The 10,620-nt window shown below is 40.0% G+C and overlaps 1 protein-coding gene and 1 long non-coding RNA gene across 2 annotated transcripts; one reads left to right on the top strand and one right to left on the bottom strand.

The window, feature by feature from the left end:
* Nucleotides 1–579: 579 nt before the first annotated feature.
* Nucleotides 580–4,618, top strand: LOC110533170 (E3 ISG15--protein ligase HERC5-like). Its single transcript, XM_036989370.2, has 7 exons — nt 580–714; nt 1,039–1,205; nt 1,482–1,545; nt 2,787–2,857; nt 3,530–3,713; nt 3,996–4,098; nt 4,213–4,618. Exons 1-7 carry the CDS (start codon nt 580–582, stop codon nt 4,422–4,424), a joined length of 936 nt encoding a protein of 311 aa, XP_036845265.2. The 3' UTR covers nt 4,425–4,618.
* A 4,761-nt stretch (nt 4,619–9,379) lies between these two features.
* Nucleotides 9,380–10,530, bottom strand: LOC110534393 (uncharacterized). Its single transcript, XR_002475113.3, has 2 exons — nt 10,340–10,530; nt 9,380–10,013 (listed from the first exon to the last, which is right to left on the bottom strand). It is a non-coding gene; the product is annotated as an uncharacterized LOC110534393 (long non-coding RNA).
* Between the last annotated feature and the right edge of the window lie 90 nt (nt 10,531–10,620).

Genomic DNA, 10,620 nt, shown 5'->3' on the forward strand with positions numbered 1-10,620 from the left:
CACTAATCCTAGAAGGACAGGAAGTACCAGTGGTAACAACAACTAAATATATTTGTTTTCATCTAGACTCTAACCTCAGTGGTGACACACATGTGGAGCAGTCAGTGAGGAAGGACTCAAAATGTCTGCACTTTCTGAATGTTCTTGCCAGAAATGGCCTACTCACTGAAGATCTGGTCACAGTCTATACTATACTGGTCAGACCTTGTTTGGAATATGGTGGAGTGCTGTTAGTTGGATGCAGTAAAAAGCAGCAGGCCCAACTAGACAAGTTGCAGAGGAGGGCCTTGAGGATCATCTCCATTGTTGGAGCAGTCCAACCACAGCTCCCCTCACTGCAGAGCAGGCTGCAGTGCATCTGGTGAAGGACATGCACACTCTTGACCATCCACTGAATGATCTTCTCCCTCCAAAAATAGATAACTGCACCACCAGGCTCCTGAGAAACAGCCCGTATGAACCGCCTGCGAAATGCCACTCTACCCACTGCTATCAGGCTATCATAACTCTAGCTCTTAAAAGGTTCTCCCAAAAATTGTATATTTTTTTTAATCACATTTTAATATTAAAATTTCCATAATGAAAAATGTCCCGAAGCTGACAGATGTCTACAAAAGGGACTTCTTCCTCCATTTGTTTGATAAGCTGTTGGTACCCGAGTCTGAGATGTTCATGTACAACGACAACAATACGCTGGCCTGGTTCCCTGCAATGGTGAGGCACGTTTAGGGAAATCGCACATGGATTATGAGGTTTTTCGCACCTCAACACATTATAGAAATAAAATATTGATAATTATTGTACTTTCAAATAGCTTCAAATGTGCTGGTAGTGAAACACTGTAATTATATGTTTCTAGAGAAGAACTACTATAGTATTACTACTGTATTACTAGCCTACTACTGTATTCTAGAAACCACACTACCTTCCCTTTACTGTATATTAAGCTATAATTTTCCGCAGGTTAACAACAGCATGTCCTATACTTTCACTTATGGTTTATTTCTTGTCTCTTGTCCAACACATCCTCACTAACAGCCTAGAGTGGAGGAGAAGCGTTATTTCCTGTTTGGGGTTCTGTGTGGGATGGCCCTGTACAACAACAACATGGTGCACCTCCCCTTCCCCATGGCCTTCTTCAAGAAGCTGGTGAACATCAATCCCTCTTTAGAGGACCTGAGAGAGTTTAGCCCCATTGAAGCAGGGTAAGTTCAGACCATAATATATTGTTATCCCTTAGTCAGTAATGTATTACAGTACAGGCAGTTGTATTTGTTATAAGGACACCAAGGACAGATTAAGAAATTGCATCTCAAGGCATTTTATTGCATCTTAGGGGCAGGGCACTTGCTCTGTGAGGATAAGCAATTATTCATTATTTGGATAAATAGTTTTTCATTTATGAAAGCATCATGATTTATTGATTGCCGATTTATAATTGTCACATTTATTGTCACATATTATTTTCAATGATTTTGAAGGAGTTTGCAGTACATCTTGGATTACCCTGATGATGATGTTGAAAACATGGACATAACTTTCTCAGTATGTATTGATTTCAAACAGTTTGATTGATGAACAAGTCAAATGTAACATAATACAGATGTAGGATTTTAATTTGATCACCCTTTTGTTGCTGACAATTTTCCCACACTGCAAGAAATACAAACTTGTAGTGTATTTTAAAGAATTCTAAAGTTAGTCATTTCCACTTTAAAATGACCCCTACAAAATAATGTCCATTAAATATAATTATGGGCTGTATCACATCTGGCCACGACAAAAATAACAACAGAGTTACACATGGGATAAACAAACGTACAGTCAATAACACAATAGAAATCTTTATACACTGTGTGCAAATGAAGTAATGAGGTAAGGCAATAAATGGGCCATATTGGCAAAGTAATTACAATTTAGCAATTAACACTGGAGTGATAGATGTGCAGATGAGGATGTGCAAGTTTAAATACTGGTGTGCAAAAGAGCAGAAAAATACAAAAAACATATATGGGGATGAGGTAGGTAGTTGGTTGGATGGGCTATTTACAGATGGGCTGTGTCCATCTGAAGCGATCCGTAAGCTGCTCTGACAGCCGATGCTTGCAGTTAGTGAGGGAGATCAACTTCAGTGATTTTTGCATTTCGAGAACTGGAAGGAAAGGCATCCAAAGGAGGTTTTGGCTTTGGGGATGTATACCTGCTGGAGAACGTGCTACGGGTGGGTTTTGCTATGGTGACCAGTAAGCTGAGATAAGGCGGAGCTTTACCTTGCAAAGACTTATAGATGACCTGGAGCCAGTGGGTTTGGTGACGATTATGTACCGAGAACCAGCCAACGAGAGCATACAGGTCACAATGGTGGGTAGTAGATGGGGCTTTGGTGACAAAACGGATGGCACTGTGATAGACTGCATCCAATTGGCTGAGGTGAGTGTTGGAGGCTATTTTGTAAATGACATCGCCGAAGTCAAGGATCGGCAGGATAAATAAGAATTTGTTCTTCACTGACTTAGTTAAATAAATAAAAATAATTCACTAAAATAATTCACATTTTCTGTTGCTGCAGGATTGTTTTCCTGCTGTATCAAATTGGCTCAAATTAAGTTCCTACATCTGTAGTTAATTGAAGTGAAGTGGTATGAATTACTGAACATAAGATAAATTATATTATTTCAGTGTGTATGTCTCTCGCATATCACTCCCATCTATTTGTCCATACCCTCAGTCTGCAGTGTTATCCTTGTTCATTTACCTCACTTTTTTTCATTACGCACTATTTATAGGTGATGTGGGGTGATGTAGTGGTGGAACTTGATCCCAAAGAAACTGGAAATCTCGTCACAAGTGCCAACAAGTAAGGTTATAGCAATATTGACAACTGACAAAATATAAGGTTTACAGTATGACACTCCATTGCTACAGCTACCAGGATTGGGGTCAATTCCATTTCGGCAAAATCATCACACATTGAAATATATTTGTATGAATGGAGAAATCATAATGGAAAGTAAATGACCCTTCTCATTCCTTGAATTGACATCATCTGGAATTGACAGCAACCTATACTAGCTACAACTCAATGGATATCTGACTTTGTCACAATCGTCGTAAGAAGTGGACCAAAGCGCAGTGTGGTGTGAATCCATGATTTTATTGAATGACGAAAAACACAAAGAACACTTAAACAAAGTGATGCTATGATAACGAGTGCTGACACAGGCAACTACACATAGACAATAACCCACGAAATACCCAAAGAAGATGGCTGCCTAAATAGAGTTCCCAATCAGAGACAACGATAAACACCTGCCTCTAATTGAGAACCAATCTAGGCAACCATAGACCAACATAAACACCTAGATGAAAACAACCCCATAAATCTACAAAAAACCCTAGACAGTACAAACACCCTAGAATAAGACAAAAACACACATATCACCCATGTCACACCCTGACCTAACCAAAATAATAAAGAAAACAAAGAATACTATGGTCAGGGCGTGACAGTCTGTCATTCTTTTGACAGGAAGGAGTTTGTTGACACCTATGTGAACTACATCTTCAACCAGTCAGTAGAGGTGGTGTTTGAAGAGTTCAGGAAAGGCTTCTTCAAGGTGTGTGACAAGAACGTGGTGGAGTTCTTCCAGCCAGAGGAACTGAGGGGAGTGATGGTGGGGAAGGAGAATTTCGACTGGGAAACGCTGAAACAGGTCAGAACCATGTTTTGTTACTACATGACTGAAGCTCAATCCCAAATCTACTCTGAGTCAATTGTCTACATCTGAGAGCATTAAACAAGTAAAAACATATAATATATGGCAGAAATGTCACCTAGCCTATCAGAGGGCAAGATGGAGCCTTAAAAACAAGTGTCCTGGGGTTGATTTGGGATTTATGGTGAACATGTTCTGCAACCTGGCTAAAATGTTTTGATGCATTGATTTGACAAATGGTTTTCTTCACCATATTAATTGAGGGCATTTCCCCCCTAGAACACTGTGTATGAAGGAGAGTACCATGCTGGGCATCCCAACATCGTCACATTCTGGGAGGTGTTTGAGGAACTGACAGAGGATCAAAAGAAAGCGTTCCTGTGTAAGTATGGAACGTTTTCATTCTAACAGATGAACCAATAACGTAGGCTACTGAGAATAAAGTTATATTCTGTCATTCACTGCCCTCTCCCTTTTAACACCTTTGCCCCTTCAGTGTTCCTGACTGGCTGTGATCGTGTGCCCATCCTGGGTATGAACCAGATCAGGATGAGGGTCCAAACCCTTCTCAACTCCTCCCAACAGCATTTCCCAGAGGCGCTGACCTGTCACTCTCTATTGCAGCTGCCCATCTACTCCTCCAAAGAGACACTACAGAGCAGGCTTATAGAAGCTGTTGGCCACAACAGAGGCTTCAAGAATGAATAATGGGTGTATAGTGTTGCTGCTATTTACACACTCCTCTCCTGTGTTCATCTTTTCATTGTTCCATAGTTGGGTTTAAGATTTGGATTGTTTTAATGTAGGGTTGTATTTCAAATCCTAACTTGAGATCTGTACAGTACTATGACATTATCATATTGCATTCACCAAATTTTATTAAAACATTTATAAATCAAAAAGTACAGGATGGTTTGTGCCTGCACATTAAACAACACATTAACAAAAATGATAACAACCAAGATACAAAGAAATCCCAAAGTATTTGAAATAATCTAAATGTTAAAAGGAAGCATATCCGGTTTTGAGTTGAACACAAGAACTATTCATTTACAAGACCCACCAAATGGTTCATTACAGAAATCAATGAGAGCATAATATCCCTGCAGTTAGGTGGCACACAATAAGGTACAGATCATTTGACACATCCTTCTCAACCATGTTCCCCCAATTCACAATATAGGGCAGCATTGAACTCAAGACGCTCTATTGCGCAGCGCACTATAAGATACTTTTAAAGTTATTTACACTTGAGCAGACATGCCAGCATTTACCATGAATGTGATCTCAGTGAACATCGGGGACAAGGCCTTTAAAAGGTTTATTTTGGGTTGCATCGTGCCCTGACATTACAAAAACCTCCAGGCTCATGATTTGAGCACCACTGACCGCAACTTGTATTTAGAGTACTACTCAAGTTCATAGCACTTCTAAATTAGTCATTTTCCTTTGTGAACATGATTCCATTTCCAAAAAGACATACATACTGTTCAAATGACGAATACTTAATTCCCTTTGAATAGAGATACTCATGTGAACAAAGTCGTATCGGGTTTTAAGACACTCTATAGAGGTCATGTTAAAGGTACAGTGATTAAATTACAAACATTACTCTTTGATTTTTAAAAGATGAGTGAAAAATAGATCACTTCCAGATCAGTGGAGGCTGCTGAGGGGAGGACGGCTCATAATAATGGGTGGAACGGAGTGTTTGATGTATTTCATACCATTCCACTGATTCCGCTCCACCAATTACCACAAGCCCATCCTCCCCAATTAAGGTGCCACCGATCTGTGTTCTAGATAAATACAGTAAGTATATTTTTGATCAGCGATCATCATGAGATCTTTATGTAACAGCGCCCTCTGGTGTTTGTGATCAGACTTAACCGTGGCGTTCAGGAACGAGTTGTTGGTGAACTCCACGATACAGGGCCCGGGGGAGCATGGGTCCCCCTCCAGCTCCAGCGGTCACATTGTTGGGTGCGGCCGTGTTCAGGATGCTAGCGGACATGTACAATGTGAACTGTGGGCCATTGAGCAGGCCAGTAGCGGCCCAGGTTGAAACCGTTGATCCACACCTGGCCCTAGTGATTAAAACAAAACAAAGGAAAATCATTCACAAAAAGGCTAGAAATAACGTACGTGTTCAGGATTCAGAAGTGTCAGGGACCATGAACAAATATGCTGCACTAGGGTATATGAAACTAACGTGGTTCAGTAAACAGTGCTAATGTGATGAGTAACCTTGTCTGAGATCTGAAGAGGTGTGTCTAAGGCAAATGCCTCAGCTTTAGCTCGAAGGGCTAACACACCAGTCTTGTCATCACACAGAAGTCACAGGTCAGTTATACTGACCAAAACTATAAACGCAACATGCGACAATTTCTAAGATTTTTCATTAGGCCCTAATCTATGTATTTCAGATGACTGGGAATAAAGATATACATGTGTTGGTAAAAAAAGTATGGACGTGGATCAGAAAACCAGACATTATCTAGTGTGACCACCATTTGACATCAGCACTTTGACATCAGCAAACCGCTCGCCCACATGACACCATACATGTGATCTGCAGTTGTGAGGCAGGTTGGACATACAGTCAAATTCTCTAAAACGATGTTGGACGAGGCTTATGGTAGAAATATGAACATTCAATTATCTGGCAACAGCTTTGGTGGATATTCCAACAGTCAGCATGCCAATTGTATGCTCCCTCAAAATTTGAGACATCTGTGACATTGTGTTGTGTGACAAAACTGCACATTTTAGTGTCCCCAACACAAGGTGCAAAGGTGCATGCACCTGTGTAAAGATCATGCTGTTTAATCAGCTTCTTGATATGCCACACCTGTCAGGTGGATGGATTATCTTGGCAAAGAATAAATGCTCACAAACAGGGATGTAAGCAAATTTGTGCACAACATTTGAGAGAAATTAGCTTTTTGTGCGTATGGAACATTTCTGGGATCATTTATGTCAGCTCATGAAACATGGGACCAACACTTTGCATGTTGCGTTTCAGTGGAGGCTGCTGAGGGGAGGACAGCTCATAATAATGGAATGGAATGGCATCAAACACATGGAAACCATGTGTTTGATGTATTTGATACGACTCCACTAACTCCGCTCCAGACATTAACATGGGCCCGTCCTCCCCAATTATGGTGTCACCAACCTCCTGTGTTGCGTTTATATTTTTGTTCAGTAATAGATGAGCTGGTTAAGAAGCTAAGATTGTTCTACAGAAACAGATCGTTCCTTTCTCTAAGCAGTGAGAAGCAGATTATTCAGTCAACCTTTTTATCTGTTCTTGATTATGGTGACATTAGTTATCAGATGCTGCTACTCTTAAACCTTTGGATGCCATCTACCATAGTGCCCTTCGTTTGGTTACAGATGAGTTTTGAGACTCATCACTGCATCAAAAGGTTAATGTGTATATATATACAGTGCCTTGCGAAAGTATTCGGCCCCCTTGAACTTTGCGACCTTTTGCCACATTTCAGTTTTCAAACATAAAGATATAAAACTGTCTTTTTTTTGTGAAGAATCAACAACAAGTGGGACACAATCATGAAGTGGAACGACATTTATTGGATATTTCAAACTTGTTTAACAAATCAAAAACTGAAAAATTGGGCGTGCAAAATTATTCAGCCCCCTTAAGTTAATACTTTGTAGCGCCACCTTTTGTTGCGATTACAGCTGTAAGTCGCTTGGGGTATGTCTCTATCAGTTTTGCACATCGAGAGACTGACATTTTTTCCCATTCCTCCTTGCAAAACAGCTCGAGCTCAGTGAGGTTGGATGGAGAGCATTTGTGAACAGCAGTTTTCAGTTCTTTCCACAGATTCTCGATTGGATTCAGGTCTGGACTTTGACTTGGCCATTCTAACACCTGGATATGTTTATTTTTGAACCATTCCATTGTAGATTTTGCTTTATGTTTTGGATCATTGTCTTGTTGGAAGACAAATCTCAGTCCCAGTCTCAGGTCTTTTGCAGACTCCATCAGGTTTTCTTCCAGAATGGTCCTGTATTTGGCTCCATCCATCTTCCCATCAATTTTAACCATCTTCCTTGTCCCTGCTGAAGAAAAGCAGGCCCAAACCATGATGCTGCCACCACCATGTTTGACAGTGGGGATGGTGTGTTCGGGGTGATGAGCTGTGTTGCTTTTACGCCAAACATAACGTTTTGCATTGTTGCCAAAAAAGTTCAATTTTGGTTTCATCTGACCAGAGCACCTTCTTCCACATGTTTGGTGTGTCTCCCAGGTGGCTTGTGGCAAACTTTAAACAACACTTTTTATGGATATCTTTAAGAAATGGCTTTCTTCTTGCCACTCTTCCATAAAGGCCAGATTTGTGCAATATACGACTGATTGTTGTCCTATGGACAGAGTCTCCCACCTCAGCTGTAGATCTCTGCAGTTCACCCAGAGTGATCATGGGCCTCTTGGCTGCATCTCTGATCAGTCTTCTCCTTGTATGAGCTGAAAGTTTAGAGGGACGGCCAGGTCTTGGTAGATTTGCAGTGGTCTGATACTCCTTCCATTTCAATATTATCGCTTGCACAGTGCTCCTTGGGATGTTTAAAGCTTGGGAAATCTTGTTGTATCCAAATCCGGCTTTAAACTTCTTCACAACAGTATCTCGGACCTGCCTGGTGTGTTCCTTGTTCTTCATGATGCTCTCTGTGCTTTTAACGGACCTCTGAGACTATCACAGTGCAGGTGCATTTATACGGAGACTTGATTACACACAGGTGGATTGTATTTATCATCATTAGTCATTTAGGTCAACATTGGATCATTCAGAGATCCTCACTGAACTTCTGGAGAGTTTGCTGCACTGAAAGTAAAGGGGCTGAATAATTTTGCACGCCCAATTTTTCAGTTTTTGATTTGTTAAAAAAGTTTGAAATATCCAATAAATGTCGTTCCACTTCATGATTGTGTCCCACTTGTTGTTGATTCTTCACAAAAAAAGACAGTTTTATATCTTTATGGTTGAAGCCTGAAATGTGGCAAAAGGTCGCAAAGTTCAAGGGGGCCGAATATTTTCGCAAGGCACTGTATATATATATATTTATGTTGTATATACAGGGCACATTTGCAAAAGAGGCCTAGGTCTCAATATGTCTTCCCTGTTAAAGTAAAGCTAAAAAAATAAAAATAAATAATAAATAAAAGTTTGGGTTGGCATTGGGTCAAGTGCAGATTCACCAAACCTTGCAATGGTTTTGGTGTTTTATCATGTAACAATAAATCAAAATGTACTGAACAAAGATACAGAGTCAGACTCTGGAAGTTAGACAGATACGAATTGTGTAACAATGGCACTGCATAGAGCAACAATATGCATGACATATTTTACCAATCCGATTTGTTTTTTTATCAGAGTAGATGGGAATGAAATAGAATCGACTGAGTTGTTCGACTGAGTCATGAATCACTACATCTCTATCTATGACATTTATGTCTGCAACTGACCGTGGTCCCTTTGTCTCCTTCCCAGTTTATGCACTTTATAGACCACTAGAGGGTACCGCGACCAAAGAAATCTCCACCGACAGTATTGCTGCCTTCATCAGATCTCTTTTGACATAAAATACCAACAGGTTCATCAACAGCATGTAAAAAATGGTTCTGTAATATGTCTATTTTCACAAAACAAGCTTTATTGGATTATAGATTCATAGCAACAAGAATTCACAAAGACGTGGTTGCACAACTCTGTGTGACCAAACAAACAAACAAACATACGCTTTACGAATAATTACAACAAAGGATATGTTTTGAAATTGTAATACATTTTAACCACAAATTTGATCAATAGGATAATATTTATGGTCAGGGATATGTTTAAAAATTCTGATGAGCTAACGTGGCAAATTTTCAAACATCTCCTTGGGAATTCCCCGCCAAACCATGTATGAATCTAAGCATGAATTCAAAATCATACCAGATCATAATGGAATATGAAATTGTTGCCAACACTCAATAGCCATCGAAGCACAGTGTCAGAGTTAATATCATCTTTAACACCCTGAGCTGTTATTTCTCAAGGCACCTCCAGACATGAGAGAGTTGCGGTTCTTGTTAGTGCAGCAGTAGGCATTCCAGTAGTAACTCGGAACATTGACTTGCTCGTTCTGGTCTACCCACATGCTTTAGTTCTGTCGGTATTGAGGGGAGCTTTCTCTGCAGCCATTGTTTTGGTTGTATTTTTTGATCTCACTCAAGGATCCTTTCTTATCCATTTGCTGTAGTGTTAGGTCAGGACGCATAAACTGAAAAATACAAATATTTACAAATTAGCCACTCCACTTCAAGCTTTGTGGTAGCAGTCCAATACAACCCATTAATATATTACTGGTATTCTAGGATACTGGTATTTAGTCTGAAATTACAGTGTACGAAATACTACCTTCTAGTGCTTATTGCATGAATACAATAGTTTTCTAACCTGCTCCACAGCTAATGTCCTATTCTACTGTAAATATTTAAACTACACTAATGTGATCATTCTGTAGTTGTGCCAGTCACATTAAATGTCTGCTGCACTGAATATATAGGACATTTAAAAAAGGTGATAATGAAAATGAAATATGCAAACCTGTGGTTCATAATAAACTATGGACCCCTCTCTGCCAGGAACCCCTTTGATATCCATTTCATAGGCAAGAGTACAGAGGGATCCTCCTGACACGTTCATACAGAATGGCAAAGTAATAGTGGTTACCGTTTCTCTGACAAATGTATGCAGGAAAGGAAGCATTTTAAGCAGACATACATTGCGCATGTCACGACTTCCGCCGAAGTCGGGCGGCGTCGTCGATCCACTTTTCATTTTCCATTGGTTTTGATTTGTTTTTTCACACAACTGGTTTCTATTCC

Source organism: Oncorhynchus mykiss, chromosome 10 (genome assembly GCF_057628025.1).
Source record: "Oncorhynchus mykiss isolate SJ-2025 chromosome 10, ASM5762802v1, whole genome shotgun sequence".
Taxonomy (NCBI): Eukaryota; Metazoa; Chordata; class Actinopteri; order Salmoniformes; family Salmonidae; genus Oncorhynchus; species Oncorhynchus mykiss.